The following is a 20,433-nucleotide window of genomic DNA, read 5'->3' on the forward strand; positions in this document are numbered from 1 at the left end:
GCATTATCTTTCAACACACCTTTTTCAGGTGAGTAATCTCGTACTTAATCCCCTTTTATTTTTAACGTTTTGGGATGTTCATGTGTTCGTACAACTTGAGTCTTAAACTTGTTTATGAAATTTATGTGCGCAAAACCCCATGTGTTATGGACGTTTACTTGGCTGTTTATTTGTATGTGTGAATCATTAACCGCTTTGTTCGGCCTATTCCGAAGTTTTCATGGATCCATTAGATGAACACGGGAGACCTATCGTTTACGGTTTTCTTGTTTTGTTACACATGCACGTATGATTTCTTGTTTTTGTGCTCAATTGGGAGCACGGATTGAACTATGAGCTATGATCTAAGGCTTGATCACAATCTGATTACACCCTATGTTAAACCCCAGTTAAGCACATGTTGCGCGCAGTGTTTGTTATTATCTATTTATATCTATTAAACTTGATTTCTCACCGACACGCAAGTGTTGACGTTTTATTTTAACACATGTTCAGGTTTGCTGTAGCTGCTTTTGGGAATCTCAAGGACACGTAGGATGTTCTCTTTTTATTTGGACCTAGATTAAAATGTAACAAGACAAATTATGTTATTTGAATATTTTAAGTTATGATATGATTTATGTTACTTTACGATTTGTGTTCTGCGCTGTGCGCAATGAAAATGTATTTATTAAATATTGACACCCAAATAGTGTCACGAGTAATGAAACAATACGTGGCGCCCCGATGTATAATCCGCCATCGGTCGGGGTGTTACATATTGGTATCAGAGCTCCGTGACTTTAGGATAGGTGGTTAGACGTAACGACCTAGAATACCTAAGAGTCCCTTCTCGCGCATGAGAAATATCTCATGTTTGCGCGCTAATTGTTAATTACTCGATATTTATAAAATATGCTTGCGCTTACGCAGCACATGATTTCATGTTTATTTCGCGATCTTTCGATTTTTATTGTTAAATTTCAATTCATTTCTTTACTTGCATATTCGTTTGTTGTTGGGACTTAACATTGAAAATCCAAAAAGTCATGGTGATACATGAATAGTTGATTTTCAATCCCCATTAACTTTATGATTTAAATTGAAGATTTGAAAAGTCATGGTGATACATGAATTGTCAATCTCCAATATTCATTTACTCGATATTTTAAATTGAAGATTTGAAAAGTCATGGTGATACATGAATTGTCAACCTTCAATGCTCGTTTACTCGTATATTTTAAATTGAGGATTTGAAAAGTCATGGTGATACATGAATTGTCAATCTCCAATATTCATTTACTCGATATTTTAAATTGAGAATTCGGAAAGTCATGGTGATGCATGAATTGTCGATTTTCAATTCGAATTTATTACATGTATTAAGTTTGCATTTAAATTCATATTTTACTTCAAAATTTGATAGCATTTAACTCCGCGAAACAAGCTTTACGACGATATACTTTGCGCTAAAACGATTTCCCATACCAAGATATTAACAAAAACTAAAACTTTTATAGAATGCCTCCGCTATCTCGCCGTCATCAGAGGAGAGAAGCCTCGCGCAGACGTAGGCAGCAACGTTCCCAGGAAATGGCCGCCGCGATAGCTCAAGCCTTAAACCAAAATAATACCAACCCCTCCGGATACAATATTAAATCCTTTAATGCGGGTAACCCTCCGAAATTCACAGGGCTTGAAGGAGCCACCGTAATGCTCCCATGGCTCGAGAAAATTGAGAACACCTTCCTCCATACCCAATGCCCTCCAGACCGACGAACCTTATACGCCTCAAGTGTCCTAGAATCAAGGGCGCTTACTTGGTGGAACGGAGTAGCTCATGCGCGTGGCGCAGAGGCTGCTTCTAGCATGCTCTGGGAGGAATTCAAGGAACTTTTGACTAGAGAATTCTGCCCTCCCAACGAAATAAAGCGCCTTGAGGAGGAATTTTGGAACTTGAAGCAGTACAGTGGCGAAGCGCGCGAGTACGCGACGCGCTTCCACGAACTAAGTTTGCTTGTCCCGCACCTAGTTACCCCTTCCCGCCGAGCCATCGAGAAGTTTCTTGGGGGTCTCCCCATGGAAATTCAAGATTCTGTATGGGCTAGGAACCCAGCAACCCTCTCTGACGCCATCGAGTTGGCCGCTGTGCTCAGCGACAACCATGTCAGGGCAGGAACCTTGTTCCTGCGGGGAGCCGAAAAGACCAAACTCACCAAGACTGTCCCAGAACCAACAGAAACCAAGCCAGAACCCTCAAACCGTAACAACCTCAAGCGCAGGCGCAAAGCCTACGCGCTTACCAACCCGCTTGTTGTCCAGCAACCCGCCTACCAACCTCTAGTATACGCTCCTAACCCAATGTCAACTTACCCAACACCCCCTGTAGTCCATAACTATGCCTTAACCAATCCCGCACTCCCTGCCCAGTCAACTAAGAAACCTTACACATGAAACCAACCTTTTTGCCCAACCTGTAGACTTCACCATCCAACTCAAGTCCCGTGTCGACAATGTAACCGATGTGGCCGTACTGGTCACACTGCTGAGAACTGTAGAGTCCTTCCCGCCAACCCAATCGCGCAAACACCACCAACTTACCCGCTAAACCCACAACCAACATACCCTAATCCACGACCCAGGTCGTGCTATAACTGCGGTGACCCCAGTCATTTCCGGAACGCGTGCCCGAGACTGCAAGTACAAATTACGCAAGCTAATCCGGTTAACCAAATTTCAAACCAAGTGACGCGCGGACGAGCTTTTAATATAACCGCGCACCAAGCGCAAGCGAATAATGACGTGGTTAATGGTACATTTTTACTTAACGGACAATATGCATCTATACTTTTTGATACTGGCGCCGATAGAAGTTTTATTTCTCGCGCATTTGAACAAAAACTTGCGCGACCGCGAGTAAACCTAAACGAAAACTTTTCAGTTGAATTGGCTAATGGTGAAACTATTTTAATAAACTCCGTGATCAAAGATTGCACGCTTAACCTTAATGAACATGATTTTCTAATCGACCTCATTCCCATGCCTCTTGGAAGTTTTGATGTGATTATTGGAATGGACTGGCTCTCGCAAAATCGCGCCGAAGTAATCTGCGCCAAGAAATTGATTCGCATTCCTCGGGAAAATGGTGAAAATCTTCATATCTACGGCGAGAAACCATCTAACGGTCTTAAACTTATGTCATGCTCTGAAGCCCGAAGACTTTTGCGGAAGAATTGTGTCGCGTTCTTAGCTCATGTGGTCAAACCCGATGAAGGAAAGAAGAAACTTTCTGAAATCCCCATCGTGCGTGACTTTCCTGAAGTCTTCCCCGATGATCTTTCTGGTTTACCTCCCGCTCGGGAAGTCGAGTTTCGTGTTGATCTTGTCCCTGGTGCATCCCCTGTAGCCAAATCTCCTTATCGACTTGCACCCGCTGAAATGCAAGAATTAGCAAGTCAACTTCAAGAGTTGACCGATAAAGGATTCATTCGCCCTAGCTCTTCGCCGTGGGGTGCTCCGGTGTTGTTCGTTAAAAAGAAAGACGGTTCGTTTCGCATGTGTATCGATTACCGCGAGCTGAACAAGCTCACCATTAAGAACCGGTATCCCTTACCGCGTATTGACGACCTCTTTGACCAACTCCAAGGTGCCTCTTGTTTCTCCAAAATCGATCTCCGTTCTGGCTATCACCAGTTGCGTATCCGCGAAGAGGATATTCCCAAGACTGCTTTTCGAACCCGCTATGGTCATTTTGAATTCTTGGTCATGCCCTTCGGTTTAACCAACGCACCCGCTGTCTTCATGGACCTAATGAACTGGGTGTGTAGATCTTTCTTGGACCGATTCGTGATCGTGTTTATCGATGACGTTCTGGTGTATTCCAAAACCAAGGCCGAGCATGAACAACATCTTCAGTTGGTGTTGCAAAAGCTTCGAACCGAACAACTCTATGCCAAACTCTCCAAGTGTGAGTTCTGGTCGGATGAAGTACAGTTTCTTGGTCATGTTGTAAACAAGATGGGTATTCATGTCGACCCATCCAAAATTGAAGCAATCAAGAACTGGATTGCACCGTCCACTCCTACCGAAATCCGTTCCTTTTTGGGCTTAGCTGGATACTACCGGCGATTCATTTCGAACTTCTCAAAAATCGCCTTGCCTTTAACAGCATTAACGCACAAAGGCAAACCGTATATTTGGGGCTCTAAGCAAGAAGAAGCCTTCCAAACGCTCAAGCAATTGTTGTGCGAAGCTCCTGTTCTAGCATTACCTGAGGGTACTAACGATTTTGTCGTTTATTGCGATGCCTCCAACCAAGGTCTCGGTTGTGTACTTATGCAACGAGGCAAGGTTATCGCTTACGCGTCTAGGCAACTCAAAATTCATGAAAAGAATTATACGACTCACGACCTCGAACTTGGTGCAGTTGTATTTGCCTTAAAAATCTGGAGACACTACCTCTATGGGACTAAGTGTATCATTTACACCGACCATAAAAGCCTTCAGCACATTTTTGATCAAAAGGAACTTAACATGAGACAACGCCGATGGAACGAACTCATCAGCGATTACGATTGTGAGATCCGATATCACCCTGGAAAGGCTAATGTGGTAGCCGATGCGCTCAGCCGCAAACCCAGTCAACTTAACTGTATCTTGCCGCGCACGCAGCTTCGCTTCGCGCCGATCCAAAGCGATCTTGAATCGCGCATTCGCGACGCGCAGCGCGCATCGATCAGCAAAGGCAACCTACGCGCCGAGCTAGCGTGTGGTGCAGAAGTACATCTAGTCCCTAACCTGAATGGAATTCTCTGTTATCTCAATCGCATCTGGATCCCCAATGATGAGAATCTTCGCTCTGTCATACTGAGTGAAGCGCACAAAACTCGGTATTCCGTTCATCCTGGTGCTGACAAAATGTACAAAGATTTGCGCCTTTCTTATTGGTGGCCTGGTATGAACAAGGATATTGCTGTGTTCGTAGCTAAATGCCTAACTTGTTCTAAGGTAAAAGCTGAACATCAACGCTCATCTGGTTTGCTCGAACAACCTGAAATTCCTACGTGGAAATGGGAAAGTATAGCAATGGACTATATCACCAAGTTACCCTTGACCGCAAGCAAACATGATAGCATTTGGGTAATAGTGGATCGATTGACCAAGTCTGCCCACTTTCTGCCCTTTCGTGAAACCTACCGTGTTGAACAACTTGCGCATCTCTATGTCAAGGAAATTGTCTGCCGTCATGGTACTCCCTTGAGCATCATATCCGATCGCGATGGCCGTTTTATATCTCGCTTTTGGAAATCTCTCCAATCTGCGTTAGGAACTCGTTTGGACATGAGTACTGCATATCATCCTCAGACTGACGGACAGTCTGAGCGAACCATCCAAACCCTTGAGGATATGCTTCGATCTTGTGTTCTTGACTTTGGAGGTAATTGGGATTCACACCTACCTCTGATCGAGTTCTCTTATAATAACAGCTATCATTCCAGCATCGGTATGGCCCCATTTGAAGCACTTTACGGTCGAAAGTGCCGTTCACCGATTTGTTGGAACGAAGTGGGTGAAGTTCAAATCACAGAACCCGAACTAGTTCAAGAGACAACCGATAAAATCGCCAAGATCCGTGATCATCTGCTGACTGCCAGAAGCCGACAGAAGAGTTACGCAGATCGCAGGCGGAAGCCTCTCGAATTCCTAGTTGGTGATCTTGTTCTCCTCAAAGTATCGCCCTGGAAGGGTGTTGTCCGCTTTGGGAAGAAAGGTAAGCTTGCACCTCGTTATGTTGGTCCATTCAAGATTCTTGCGAGGGTGGGAAAAGTTGCCTACAAACTGGACCTGCCGCCCGCGCTCAGCAATACATATTTTCCCTTCTCAACTTCATCCCTTATGTAGTTGAACCTCCGCTCAACGTGCCTTGTTTTTTGATGTGCACGAGGTTCTTTGATTTGAGCAATCGCACCCTCGTTATCACAAAAGATCTCTAGAGGGTCCTGAATGGTACGGACCACCCCTAGGTCGGCAATGAACTTCTTTATCCACGCAGCTTCTTGTGCTGCCAATGAGGCGGCAATGTATTCAACATATGTGGTGGACAACGCTACCTCATCTTGTTTCGAGCTCTTCCAATAGACTGCCCCACCATTCATAAAGAAAACATATCCCGATTGTGATCGACAATCATCTCGATCGGTTTGGAAGCTAGCATCCGTGTAACCTTTTACAATAAGCTCTTCCTCACCAGATCCGTATATTAGAAGCATATCCTTATCCCGTCTAAGGTATTTCAAAATACTCTTTAACAGCCATCCAATGACTATCTCCAGGATTCTATTGGTATCTACTTGTCATGCTCAAAGCGCATGACACGTCCGGTCTAGTGCATATCATTGCATACATGATGGATCCTATAGCTGATGCATATGGGATTCCTTTCATCCTTTCTTGCTCATCCTTTGAGCTTGGACATTGAGATGTACTCAATATCGTTCCTCTTTGAATAGGTACTAGACCTTTCTTAGAGTTTTCCATCTTGAACCTTTTCAAGATTTTATCAATGTATGCACTTTGGTTCAAACCTATTGTGGCAACTGCCCAATCCGACCCGACCCAGGTACCCGTTTTCGAATCCGATTCTTTTAATGATTTAAAATTTGATTATTAATCTTTGTAAATTTAACATTAAATAAATTATACATATATATATATATTTTTATATTACCTACTAATAATAATAATTTCCTTTCCGCCGTCCCGCCTCTTTCTCTTTCTTGTCGTCGTCCCGCCTCTTTCTCTTTCTTGTCGCCGTCCCGCCTCTTTTCTCTCTTGTCGCCGTCCCGCCCCTCTGCTTAACCCTTAAGCCTTGAACCCCTTTTCTCTTAACTCTTTGCTTGTCCTTAGGTTCTTCCCGCCTAAGGATGTCTGTTCAGCTCCACGCGCCAGACTCCTTACAAGGAAGCCTGCGCGAAGACCAGCTGTTCCTGCGATACGCGAGGCGAACTGTTCCCGCAGCGCGCTAAGAATGGTAGTTCTTCCCGCGGCGCGCTAAGGATTGTAGTTCTTCCCGCGGCGCGCTAAGAATTATAGTTCTTCCCGCGACGCGCTAAGGATTGTAGTTCTTCCCGCGGCGCGCTAAGAATTATAGTTCTTCCCGCGACGCGCTAAGAATTGTAGTTCTTCCCTCGACGCGCTAAGAATAGTAGTTCTTCCCGCGACGCGCTAAGGATTGTAGTTCTTCCCGCGGCGCGCTAAGGATTGTTCTCTGTCTGCCTTCGCCCTCGCGCGCGCTCGAGTCTTCTCGCGCTAAACCTTAAGTCTTTTCTTCAGTTTAGGTCAGCCTGTATGCTTTTGAAATATCTTATCTTTTGTTTGAGCACTGTAGGTCAGTTCCGACATCTGTCCGAAAAGCCACTTTCGGCGCAGCATGCGCACCAATCCTATTGGTTGACAGAAAAAGTGACTGACATAATCTTTTGAAATCTTCTTTTGCATGTCTTGAACAGTGTTTTATCTGACTCCTCCCATGCTTTGACCAGTATCCTGTCAGCTTTTCCCCATCCCCTGCAGCTGCCGGCATATCTTTTGATATCTTTTGCTTTTGGTTCCTTGTGCTTTTTAATATCTTTTGCTTGATTTGATAAGATTTTTCCCCCTTTTTAAGGGATTGTGTTCCCTTGGGTTTTCCTATAAATTAAGCTAATTTCTTGTAACACTACACACACTACACTTAAACACTCCCCAATCTCTCTCCCTTTGCTCTCTGCCGAAGATCCTCACTCCTCTCTTTGCCTCCGTCTTCTCTTCTGTTCTGCCCAGAATCTCGGTAAATATAAATATATATATTTTAATTTGTTTAACTAACAAAAATCGATACTGCATATATTCAAGACATAAAAACCAATCGTTAAACCAATAACCTCTTATTTATAGGTTAACTTGTGCTTGTTTAAAAGTTGGTTCTTGCATTATCTTTCAACACACCTTTTTCAGGTGAGTAATCTCGTACTTAATCCCCTTTTATTTTTAACGTTTTGGGATGTTCATGTGTTCGTACAACTTGAGTCTTAAACTTGTTTATGAAATTTATGTGCGCAAAACCCCATGTGTTATGGACGTTTACTTGGCTGTTTATTTGTATGTGTGAATCATTAACCGCTTTGTTCGGCCTATTCCGAAGTTTTCATGGATCCATTAGATGAACACGGGAGACCTATCGTTTACGGTTTTCTTGTTTTGTTACACATGCACGTATGATTTCTTGTTTTTGTGCTCAATTGGGAGCACGGATTGAACTATGAGCTATGATCTAAGGCTTGATCACAATCTGATTACACCCTATGTTAAACCCCAGTTAAGCACATGTTGCGCGCAGTGTTTGTTATTATCTATTTATATCTATTAAACTTGATTTCTCACCGACACGCAAGTGTTGACGTTTTATTTTAACACATGTTCAGGTTTGCTGTAGCTGCTTTTGGGAATCTCAAGGACACGTAGGATGTTCTCTTTTTCTTTGGACCTAGATTAAAATGTAACAAGACAAATTATGTTATTTGAATATTTTAAGTTATGATATGATTTATGTTACTTTACGATTTGTGTTCTGCGCGTGCGCAATGAAAATGTATTTATTAAATATTGACACCCAAATAGTGTCACGAGTAATGAAACAATACGTGGCGCCCCGATGTATAATCCGCCATCGGTCGGGGTGTTACACCTATCAACTGCCTTGATCTATCTCTATAGATCTTTATTCCAAGAATATAGGTGGCTTCACCAAGATCTTTGATGGAAAAACTACTTCCAAGCCATTTTTAACACCTTCCATGGTTGGAATGTCATTTCCAAATAGTAGTATGTCATCAACATACAATACTAAAAAGGTAATGATGCTCCCACTAGCTTTCTTATACACACAAGCCTCATCAGCGTTTTTGATGAATCCAAATTTCTTGATTTCTTCATCAAAACGGTGATTTCAGCTTCTAGATGCTTGCTTCAATCCATAGATTGATTTCTTTAACTTTCATACTTTGTTAGGATGTTGTGGATCAACAAAACCTTCGGGCTGAACCATATAGACATCTTATTCAAGATGTCCATTTAGGAAAGCGGTTGTGACATCCATTTGCAAGATATAATTTTCAAAAAGTGGGTTAGGATCTGCTGCCTTAGAAAACCGATTTACATCATATTCATATATTTATTTGTTTTTTTTTAGACGGATCGTAAAGACTGGATGTACGATCGTTTATCTACTGGCAAAACATATATAAATGGCGTTAAAGGTTTTCTGAAGGCTGCAAAAGATAATCAAGTGAAAGTTGGAGATAAAATGATTTGGTGTCCTTGTAGGAGTTGTGAAAACAACAAAAGATATGATGATATAAATGAAATAGAGTACCATTTGATATCTCGTGGTTTTAAACCTAGATATACTTGTTGGTCAATGCATGGTGAGTCACTTACTGATCGTGGCACGTCGTCAAATAAGGACAATGATGATAAACACAATTTAATAGATAATGACGATGGTGATTTAAATGACGTCAATGACAATTTAAATGACATGTATAACGATTTAGAAACTAATATTGGTGACAGTGAACAAGACAAATTAAAACGTCTATTTAAAGATTCAGAAAAACCGTTATACACTGGTTGTTTGAAATTTTCGAAACTTAGTGCTGTTTTGAAATTGTTTAACGCAAAAACTAAGTACAGGTGGAGTGATATAAGTTTCAAATATCTATTAGAGGTTGTGCATGAAATGCTTCCGGAAGATAACGAGTTGCCAGTTTCGTTATACAAAGCAAAGAAACTTATGTGCCCGATGGGATTAAAAGTGAAAATAATACATACATGTCCAAATGATTGCATGTTGTATAGAAAGAAGTTCAAAAATGATCATAAATGTTTTAAGTGTGGCTAGGCGTGTTCTTCGGGTTCGTTTTTCGGGTTTCGGGTTTTTCGGGTCGGGTTATTCGGGTTTCAAAGTTTTAAATCTTGACCCGAAACCCAACCCAAATCTGTCATGGGTTTTTCGGGTTTGGGTAATTCGGGTTCGGGTTTTTTCGGGTTGGGTTAATCGGGTTTCGAGTATCCTAGAAAAATAAAACACAAAACCAAAAAATTTTAAAAACTATAATACTAAAATTAAAACAACATATTCTTCTTTACTTATAACACATATAATCAAATAATAAACTAACATGACTTGATAAAACAATTCAAAAGACGAGTAAAACTAACTCGAACCATAATCGTATTCAATTGGGCATGATTTGGTTGTTCGATTACGGTTGCTATAAGTAATAAACGGAATTCATAAATTAATAATAAGTAATCGATCCATAATAGTTAGAATGACAACAGTCGATCATAACCAGATTCTGATAACTTTAGTGACTAAGACTTAGCATATTATATATAAAAATATATTTAATTTCAAAACTAAAAGATTATTCGGGTTTTTTGGGTTGACCCAAATCTTCTAAATCAAACCCGAGAACCAACCCGAATTACTTCGGTTCGGGTTCGGGTTAGTCTTTTCTCGGGTTTGGGTTCTTCGAGTCGGGTTAGTTCGGGTTTGGGTACATGTTTTTTCGGGTTGGATTTCGGGTTTCGGGTAAAAGTGACAGCCCTAAGTGTGGGGCTTCGAGGTATAAGTGTAAAACCAAAACCGATGATGTTGACGAAGATGTGAAGAATGGACAACTAGCTAAATTGTTGTGGTATTTGCCAATCATACCAAGACTAAAACGATTATTTTCAAATGAGAAAGAAGCAAAGTTATTGCGTTGGCATTCAGATGATCGTATAAATGATGGAAAATTAAGACATGTTGCGGATTCACCTCAATGAAAAAATATTGATAACATGTATCCAGAATTTGGCAACAAGGTTAGAAACATACGATTTGGACTTAGCTCAGACGGAATTAACCCTTTCGGAGCCATGAGTAGCATTTATAGTACATGGCCGGTTCTTCTATGCATCTACAATCTTCCACCATGGTTATGCATGAAACGAAAATACATAATGATGTCGTTAATTCAGGGTCCGAAACAACCTGGTAATGACATTGACGTTTACTTGTCTCCATTGATTGATGACTTGAAAACACTATGGGGCACAGGCGTAGAAGTGTATGATTATTATAAAAAGGAAAGATTTATGTTGAGAGCCATGATTTTTTGCACCATAAGTGATTTTCCAGCATACGGTAATTTGTCAGGATACACTACCAAAGGTAAGTTTGCTTATCCTGTTTGTGAAGACAAGACAACTTCGAAGTGGTTGGATGGTTGTAAAAAAACGGTGTACATGGGACATCGGAAGTTCCTTCCCTGTGATCATATTTATCGAGAGAAAGAGAAAGAGCGGTTTTAAAAATTTGGGATGTAAGTGTTTTTTTAATGTTGCTAGATGAATTTATGGAATGGTCCCCCAACATTTAGTGGAAAAATATGGACCGGTCCTCCAACATTTTCAAATAACTCGTCAGATTTTCAAAAAAAATTACACTTGTCAGATTTCTATTGGTTTAAAGATTTCGTTAGATCTCATCGCCTCAGTCCAAATTTAGTGGACTATTTTGGGAATATATAGGGATTTTGGGCAATTTTCCAGTTTCTCTCTTCTCAAAGGGGTTATTTAAAGAATTTCCCTTTATTTATTAGTAACAAATACTAATAAATATTAATTATCGTACAAAATTTCCAACACACTTATATAAACTTAGCTGAATCCAAAATTCTTAAAATGTAGCTAAATCACTAGAGAATTTTGTACATTGACGTGTAGATGTTTAACGTTAACCAAGACAAAGTAGATGTTTTATAAGTCACTATATGCATGATATTACACACCGAGTGTTAAATCTTTCCCTTATAAATGGATTCCCACCTTGATATTACTAAAGTAGTTTATATTTTGAATGAAAATTTCCCAATGCTAACGTTAATAGTTGGTGATCCTTACATTGATCTTCCACATGAATGATCCAAAATGATATAGTTAAAATCCAGTGATCAAAGCTTGACGAGCTTGCATTAAAACATACATAACAAAACAAATTTAATGATAACTATATATATTGTTGTTATAATTATTATTTTTCCTACTGAAAGTGAAATGTGTTATAAAATGTAACCGATTATTCTCATTATAGCTATTTTTTTCTTCCATGAACTGTTTGTTGGTCTCAAAAAGGTACCATAGCTTAAACTTTAAAAATGATATCAAACTTTGTTTCTTGGTTTAAAGAAGAAAATAGATAAATCATAACACAACCTATCTTTTGGAAATCCAAACCCGAACTGAACTGACCCATGCACACCTCCTACTTAGTGGTGCACAAACCGGTTAATTGAAAACCGGTTATTTTCAAAAGCGGTTAGTTGTCAACGGTCAAATAACCGGTTAGACCGGTTAATCGGGCCGGGTACTAACCGGTTTTGAGACAAGAAACCCCCTATCAGTATAATCGGTTTCGGATATAACCGAACAGGTTAATCGGTAAATAACAACAAAAAAAGCCGGTTAAAAAGTAATACTAAGAAAACCAAATAACAGGTTCGGTTAAGCGGTTTGTAATCGGTTTCGGAGATCAATAATATAAACCTGTTTCGGGTTGGAACCGGTTAACCGGCTTAGATGTGCACCTATACCCCTATGTATAGTTTATACCCATGGCCAATATTTTTGAGTCTTGAAAAATAAATTTCATACTGGATTTGAAATTGGGCCTAGAAAAAATTGACGTCAGCTCAACTACTGTATGAATTGGGCCTATTGTGAGGCTGTAAGCCCAAAACAATGCTAGGTTATGCTGCAGTCAGTCCATATAATCTTCATTCAGTTTGGTGAGTCAAAAACTAGGGTTTCTGTTGCTTCTAATTCCGCCTCAGTTGACAATTTCACCCGGCTTCAAGACATGGTATGTTATTATTGATGTATTATTATTCTAGATGCTGTTCTAATTGTACATGTTTACCGATTATTGATTCAATTGATGGTTTTGAATTCCGTTGAAAAAATGTTTAGTCATTTGATTACTGAGCTTATTAATAGTAAATTAGTAATAATCTGATTGTGAAAGCTGGTGATTTTGAAATTGATTGGATAACCAATAGTGTTAGGTTTTTTTTTTTTTTTTTTTTTTTTGTTGTTGTTGCTGCTGCTAATATGTTTAGTTTGATTGAATTTGAACTACAAATAAGCCATTTTTGTTGATAAAGTTTTAAAAGAAAGCATTAAGGTTTTGAGAGGATGAATGATTTAGCTCAGAAATTGTTAGCTCAAGTTTTTTGTTAACATTTTCAATAAAAGGATAATGCTTTGTTTTGCAATGTGAATGAAAGTGTAAATATTCGGTGTATCAAGTCATTTGATTATGTTTTTGAAAAATTAGTTTTATAGTTAAAAAATGTATACATAGGTCATATAGGAAGACCACAAAAGAAACAATGTTCATGATTTTGTGTCCATTGTTATTGTATGTCTATGTGCTGTAACTATAACTGTCTATGTTGGGAACCTGATGTAAGGCTGAGTAATAAAATATTAATTTAGTGTAACGTATGTAATTCTTGTTGGTCTGCTTTATGATGATAGTATACCAATAAATGGCATTTTGTTTCTTCCATGTTTTCTAGGTTTTTTTATTATTATTTCTTTGTTTATTGTTTTTGTTATGCTCGTGTATTAATAAGATTGTTTTCTTTACGCAGACTAAGAGAACCAAGAAGGCTGGCATTGTTGGGAAGTATGGTATGAAATATGAATACTGAAAAAAGAAAACTTAGCTTCAAACTCAACCTAGTTTACATTATAAATGTCATGTTGGTTTATTAGCTTCTTAGATTTGACTTATCTATATGTATCACTTTCAGGAACCCGTTATGGTGCTAGTTTGAGGAAGCAGATCAAGAAGATGGAAGTCAGCCAGCACAGCAAGTTCTTCTGTGAGTTTTGCGGAAAGGTATGTTCTTTTTTCATGTATGGAAATGTGACATTAAACTGTTCTTTGGTGAACCTCATATCTTGAACCTACTCTTGCAGTATGCCGTTAAAAGGAAAGCTGTTGGAATCTGGGGCTGCAAGGATTGCGGCAAAGTGAAGGCAGGCGGTGCTTATACATTGAAGTAAGTAGAATCTCGCTTCTTTACATCCATGGCTATTTTATTTGATAATTACGATACTAACTTATGTTTTTGTTTTTTGCAGCACTGCTTCTGCTGTTACTGTCAGGAGTACCACCCGTAGGCTGAGGGAGCAGACCGAGAGTTAGATTTGGTCATTTTTGATCTATTGTAATTCTCAATCCTATATCATGTTTCTGAGAGTTTTTTACTTATTGTTTTCTATTTAATGTTAAAATACATTGCCAATGACATCTTAAGCAAGTTTGAACTTTGAATGCCATGTCTTTTATTGCATCTTCTAGACTCAAAATTTCATTTATAAAACAACAAAGTCATCAAACATATATCTGATTTTGATTTCACATTGAACATACAAGGCCAGCTGGGTTACAAACATTATCTATGTACTATCCACTACCCTAACTAAACTTCTATATACCCATGAATAATATCATCACAAAGCCAGCCTTCAAAACAAACCTTAAGCTAGCTAAATCTGTCACAGGCTAAGCTGTTAGTAACATTCAGTTTGAGAAAGATAGATGCTATGAAGCTTGTGACGGTTACTCCTGTTAGGCAGCTGTTTCTGTACCGCTTTCACTGCAGCTACTCTAGCGGCATTAGCTGACCTGTTTGCGGCTGCCACCGCCCTGTTAACCCTTTTGTCCACTTTTGATACATCATACGCCTTCTCTGCTGCTCTACGCGCTTCCTAAAACAATATAACGGTTACCTTCGTTAGTTTACAGCAAAGATAACAATAAAGGTCATAAATAGTTCTCAGTTACCTGGACGGCATTTAAAACTCGGGAATGATAGACGGCAACAGGTGACACCGGGTGTGTTGCATTATGTGAACTCGGGATATCAAGAATCCCGTTATTCCAATGGCCCGAATGCGTCTCACCCGATTTGAAAGTATACATCCCGAGCCCTTGTCTTCTACCTTCATGCCAAGATCCTTCGTATCGATGCCCGTTTGCAAAACTATAAACCCCAAAACCATTCATCTTGTCTGCAAAATATTCTCCAGCATATGTATCACCATTCCGTAAATGATAATGACCAAAACCATGTTTACCCCCCTGCTTAAACTCTCCAACATATCTACTTCCATCATCACAAGTATGCACACCAAACCCATGACTCTGACCATTTAACCATTCGCCCGCGTAAACATCACCAGTATAGAACCTATACACACCGAACCCATGTCTCAACCCGACACGATACTGTCCCCGATAACGACTTCCTCTCGCCCACGTCTCGACACCGTAACCGTCATACTTCCCATCAATCCAATCACCTTCATACCTCCCACTCATGTAATAATAATAAACCCCACACCCTGAACACTTTCCCTTATGAAACTCACCTTCATACACATCCCCATTATTATAAACCTGAACCCAACACCCCAAAGACCCGTACCCGTTATCCGTTTTACTTCTTCTCGACCCGATCGACCAAAACACCGCCAATCCTGGTCTCGACACCTTACACGACAACGACAACGATCTAGCCAGAAACAAACGAATCGACGGCAAACGAGGTATCGCAAGATTCAACGAAAACAACAAAGCACCCGAAAACGCCAACGCGGACACCAAATCAAGAACCAACGACCGGGTAAACATAACAGCAAGATTAACCGGAGGTGGGTCCGGAGTCGCCTAAGGCGACGGAGACCGTTAACGAAGCAAACGAGGGTCTTTTTCGCGTTACAGAGGCGCAAACAACGCTTCGGGTAAAGGTTTTTCGAGGTTAAGGAGGCGTTACGAAGGGAATTGGATACGGGTTGGGCGAAAACGGAGCGTTTGTGAGGGGTTGATCTTGGAGTAGGTGAATGTGAATGTGAATGTGAATGATCAAGGTGGTGAAGATCAATAATATGATTGATCAAGATTTGGTGTTGATCATGGGGTTTAGGATTGAAATCGGAAGAGACACCGGTGCTATCTGTTCCGATTTGGATATCGGATTTCTTGTGATGCATTTGTTGTTTGATGCATGTAATTTGTTTCTTGGTGACAAATTATTATTATTATTATTATTATTATTATTATTATGGAGAGTTGCATGAAATATAGATTTAGAACAAGAATTGAGTGATTGATTGATGATGGAATGTTGAATGTGGGTTTGAATGAGAAGAAGACCGGAGTCTTCGTTGGGTTGATGGATGGTTTATGTTATGTCATGGCTGTTGAATTTATTGTTGTTTCTATTTATAGGCAAACATATTATTATTTTTTTTAAATACTTTTGGTTTTAAAACGTAAATGTTTTTTTTTTTAATTTAAATTGGTGGATGATAATCCATATGGAAATGATCAATTTCACTCTAATGAAAAAGTAAATCAATTGTTCTTAGTGGTGAAATTTGGACGAGAATGTCGAGTTGGAGGACAGACTCAAAATATTTTAATAAATTTACACTATTTTATTAAAACTATTGTCTAAAAGCTAATAAATTTACGTTGTTGCGAAAAAAACCGGAAAGGCCGGGGCTATCGCTTGCCTTTACTATCCTTCGCCATTGATTTTACTAAGAGTCACTTGTTTTGAAACTAGATAAATATTAATGGTATTTACACCCGGAGTTATTTTTATGTTAAAGTATGATTTCTTTCTAAATAGAAGTGAAAGGCGTGTCATTTAACATAATGTAAGTATGAGTCGAGGGCATATCCACACACGAAAAATAGGAGCAGCTGTCATTGATGAGAAAAATGAGTGTTATTTATACCCGAAATATACCTTTAATAAAATAGATTCTTATACAAAGAAATAATTAGTTCGCCAATCAATAAGTTATGGTTTGTGACATTGAAGTTGAATTTACTTATTTATTTATTTATGCAACCCCATAGAATAAAAGTTATGGTTAATTTATATTGCCATTATGTCCAACCAAATATTTCAAGGGTTTTTATTTTTAATTAAAGGTATTTCACCGGTATTCAATATTCTTAATTTCTTAGTTAGCAAGTTACGCATACATAACTTTAAAATTTTATGTTTTATTTCCACATAATTTAAGTATTTATTTAAATTAGCAACTAATATCATATGTAACAAGAATAATTATATTTGAAGGATTTAATGTGTTGTAGTGTAATACACGTTCTGTGTTGTCAAAAGTAAAGGAGGAAAACGTGTTACGTGAACAAAAATGTAAATGGCTAGATACCACTAAACATTTAGCCTTTAATTTAATTTAATGATGGGTTTGCATATAATCAAAACTAGGTTTCAAAACTGGCGTATTGCGCCGGGCTGATGGGTATTGCTAGTCATATAGTTTATCAACTTGTGCGGTGCGATTACGAGTCAACATAAATTCGTTCAATATAGGTTTGGGTATCCTGAACTATAAAATGTTAAGTTCATTAATAGCCAACTGGAACAAGTTAGCATAACAAAAACAGTGCATTGCGATGCTTAACGGTAGGGCTGTCACTTTTACCCGAAACCCAACCCGAAAAAACCCGTACCCGAACCCGAACTAACCCGACTCGAAGAACCCGAACCCGAGAAAAGACTAACCCGAACCGAAGTAATTCGGGTTGGTTCTTGGGTTTAATTTATAAGATTTGGGTCAACCCGAAAAACCCGAATAAACTTTTAGTTTTGAAATTAAATCTATTTTTATGTATAATAGGTTATGTCTTAGCCACTATTTATCAGAATCTGTAATCGACTGTAGTCATTCTAACTATTATGGATCAATTTCTTATTAATTTATGGTTTCCGTTTCTTACTAATAGCAAACCGTAATCGAACAACCAAGTTAGGTTAGTTTATTATTTGATTATTTGTGTTATAAGTAAAGAAACATATGTTGTTTTAGTTTTATCATTGTAGTTTTTTTAAAAAACTTGGTTTTGTGTTGTTTTTTCTAGGATACTCGAAACCCGATTAACCCAACCCGAAAAAACCAGAACCCGAATTACCCGAACCCGAAAAACCCGTGAGAGATTTGGGTTGGGTTTCGGGTCAAGATTTAAAACTTTGAAACCCGAAGAACCCGACCCGAAAAACCCGAAACCAGAAAAACGAACCCGAAGAGCACCCCTACTTAACGGGCTCGAATTCAATCATTGTCGGGTTATGATTTCGAAACTTAAGCAAAACTGCGGCCACCTAAATACAACTAACTAGTATATGTGAAAAAAACAAAAACAAAATTAAAAATGATTGCGAGCCCAAAAAAACCGCGATCGTATGTTGCGATGGGGAACAAACTTAAATTCGATTGGTATCGGGTTAAAAACCGATAGTTACAAAATTAAAATAAATTCATCTAGACGCAAATATAACAAATCAGCACATTTTACAAAACATAACATAAAAAAAGACGACTAATAAAACAGAACACGCGTGAGTGCGAACTGAGGCCAGTGTAGACTGAATCAACGATTGCAAAATATTAGATGAAATAATATCAAACAAAAAGAAGCTTTAAAACCAAAAAAAAAAAACTGAAAAAACCAAATTACGTGGACCACTCAGACTACACCAAGTGGCCCGATAGAATGCTTACGAACTATCTTTTGATGTCTATCTTTCAGGATAACTGCATGATACATAACAACAAATAACTTATGTTTTAACCTTACTAACGATAACAAGTTGTGGTTTCAATGTTTCATACATCTCTTTTTATGAATATACACCCGTGTACAGTTGTACGTGTATGATCAAAACATCACCATTTAATCTTAGTTTTAGCTTTTAATTAGTTTCAGTTAAAACTTTATTTTTTCTTGCATTTTCTTGGATTTGATCTTTTTACATTTATAAATTCAAGAAATCCAAAGTTGTCCAATAACTAAACTAGTAAATCAATTAATACCAATTGTTAACTCATTTTTATATAGTTTAACCTCATGTTTAGATTTCAGAATTGTAATTTTATATTTCATTTTTTTTTTTTAAAAAAAACACCCCTCTTTGAGACATAGTCGTGTTTGACGATGTTATGGTTGTTGAACAACTTAAAGAATTTTAGTAAATAACATGAACTTACATAAAGAAGCTAATGAAAATAAATGACAATAATAATGAAATGTTGAATACCCATTTACACGATTTTAATTAAATGTTGAATTTGATGACAAAAGAAGAGTAGACACTCGATATTTTCTTATCAATACTTTTCGTAAAACAAAATGAATGTGACGATTTACTTTTTGTATAACTTAATAATAATAATAATAATAATAATAATAATAATAATAATAATAGTTAAAGTTGTTAGAAAGTGTTTTTAAAATAAATCAGATCAAGTAGGATGCATTAGATTTCTTCTTTTATAAAATAATAAAAGTTTAATGTTATCAAATTAAGGAAAGTTCCAACAAAAGCGAGCTATATTTGATTCATTATATATATATTTTTAAAAAAGAAACTCTTAAACTTTTATTTCTAAAATTGTTAAAAGCTTAAAGTTTCACTCGTTGGAAAGAATAGAGAAAATTATTATTCCTTTATTTTAAATAAATTTAGTATATTAAATTACCTTTTTAAAAATTTCATTAAAAAACACTTAAATTACATGAATGGATCTCGTCACGTGGTACCTTTAGATCAAATAAAGCTTTTGCATATGATGAAGGCATTGGCAAGGGAGTGCTAAAGCCCATTCTAGTTATCTACTTACAGGCTTTCAATTTTTAGCCAATGTATTAAAGTAACAACTTTAACAAAAGTTATAAACATACCTCTTAATTCTTATTAGATGTATTTGATGTTTTACCAAAAATTAAAGAGGTATTAGAGGGATAAGATTTGAAATAATTTCTATATTACTTGTTTGTATAAATGTTTATTTTGATCAAGTATTAATTTTTTTAGGTCTCTCCTTAAAAGTCCCTAGCTCTCTATCAATAGTGTATCTGGCCTCAAAATCCAAAATCGAAACCCCAAGTCAAAAAAAATGAAGATGTGTTTTTGCGCGATTCACCAAGTGAAGATCAACATGCAGATATGACGTAAATAACAATTAGAGTTTTGAATAGAAGACGAGAGGAAAATTCTAAATAGTGAAGGAAGAATGGGTGGGAGATGTAGTAACTATCATGCATGGGTCGGTAGTGAACTGTGACCGGGTTGTTAAATGAGAAAGTTGAGCTGTATGAGCATTAACTAATGTTCGAGCCCATAACAATAAATGGCGAGTTGGCTCAACCATAACTCCGTAAAGTTCATTATGAGTTGAAAACTGAGCAAATGTTTAACTTAAAGCTAATTGATGGTTTAGTGTGAAGTCTCATTTTTATCTTTATAATTTACT

General features: G+C 38.0%; 2 protein-coding genes across 2 annotated transcripts; one reads left to right on the forward strand and one right to left on the reverse strand.

Annotated features, from left to right (window-relative positions):
• The first annotated feature begins 12,866 nt into the window (after window positions 1-12,866).
• Window positions 12,867-14,429, forward strand: LOC143544330 (large ribosomal subunit protein eL43-like). Its single transcript, XM_077036449.1, has 5 exons — window positions 12,867-12,928; window positions 13,722-13,761; window positions 13,884-13,972; window positions 14,053-14,135; window positions 14,218-14,429. Exons 1-5 carry the CDS (start codon window positions 12,926-12,928, stop codon window positions 14,279-14,281), a joined length of 279 nt encoding a protein of 92 aa, XP_076892564.1. The 5' UTR covers window positions 12,867-12,925; the 3' UTR covers window positions 14,282-14,429.
• A 220-nt stretch (window positions 14,430-14,649) lies between these two features.
• Window positions 14,650-15,772, reverse strand: LOC143544319 (uncharacterized). Its single transcript, XM_077036439.1, has 2 exons — window positions 14,924-15,772; window positions 14,650-14,847 (listed from the first exon to the last, which is right to left on the reverse strand). Exons 1-2 carry the CDS (start codon window positions 15,770-15,772, stop codon window positions 14,650-14,652), a joined length of 1,047 nt encoding a protein of 348 aa, XP_076892554.1.
• Between the last annotated feature and the right edge of the window lie 4,661 nt (window positions 15,773-20,433).

This window comes from Bidens hawaiensis, unplaced genomic scaffold (assembly GCF_021521415.1).
Source record: "Bidens hawaiensis isolate Kalapana, Puna unplaced genomic scaffold, B.hawaiensis_p1.1 tig00013528_1, whole genome shotgun sequence".
NCBI lineage: Eukaryota > Viridiplantae > Streptophyta > Magnoliopsida > Asterales > Asteraceae > Bidens > Bidens hawaiensis.

Coding starts and splice junctions, on each gene's coding strand:
- LOC143544319 (XM_077036439.1), bottom strand. CDS start 15,772: ATGTTTACCCGGTCGTTGGTTCTTGATTTGGTGTCCGCGTTGGCGTTT. Junction 14,848..14,923: donor GAGTTTTAAATGCCGTCCAG/GTAACTGAGAAC, acceptor ATATTGTTTTAG/GAAGCGCGTAGAGCAGCAGA.
- LOC143544330 (XM_077036449.1), top strand. Junction 13,973..14,052: donor TCTGTGAGTTTTGCGGAAAG/GTATGTTCTTTT, acceptor CTACTCTTGCAG/TATGCCGTTAAAAGGAAAGC. Junction 14,136..14,217: donor GGCGGTGCTTATACATTGAA/GTAAGTAGAATC, acceptor TGTTTTTTGCAG/CACTGCTTCTGCTGTTACTG.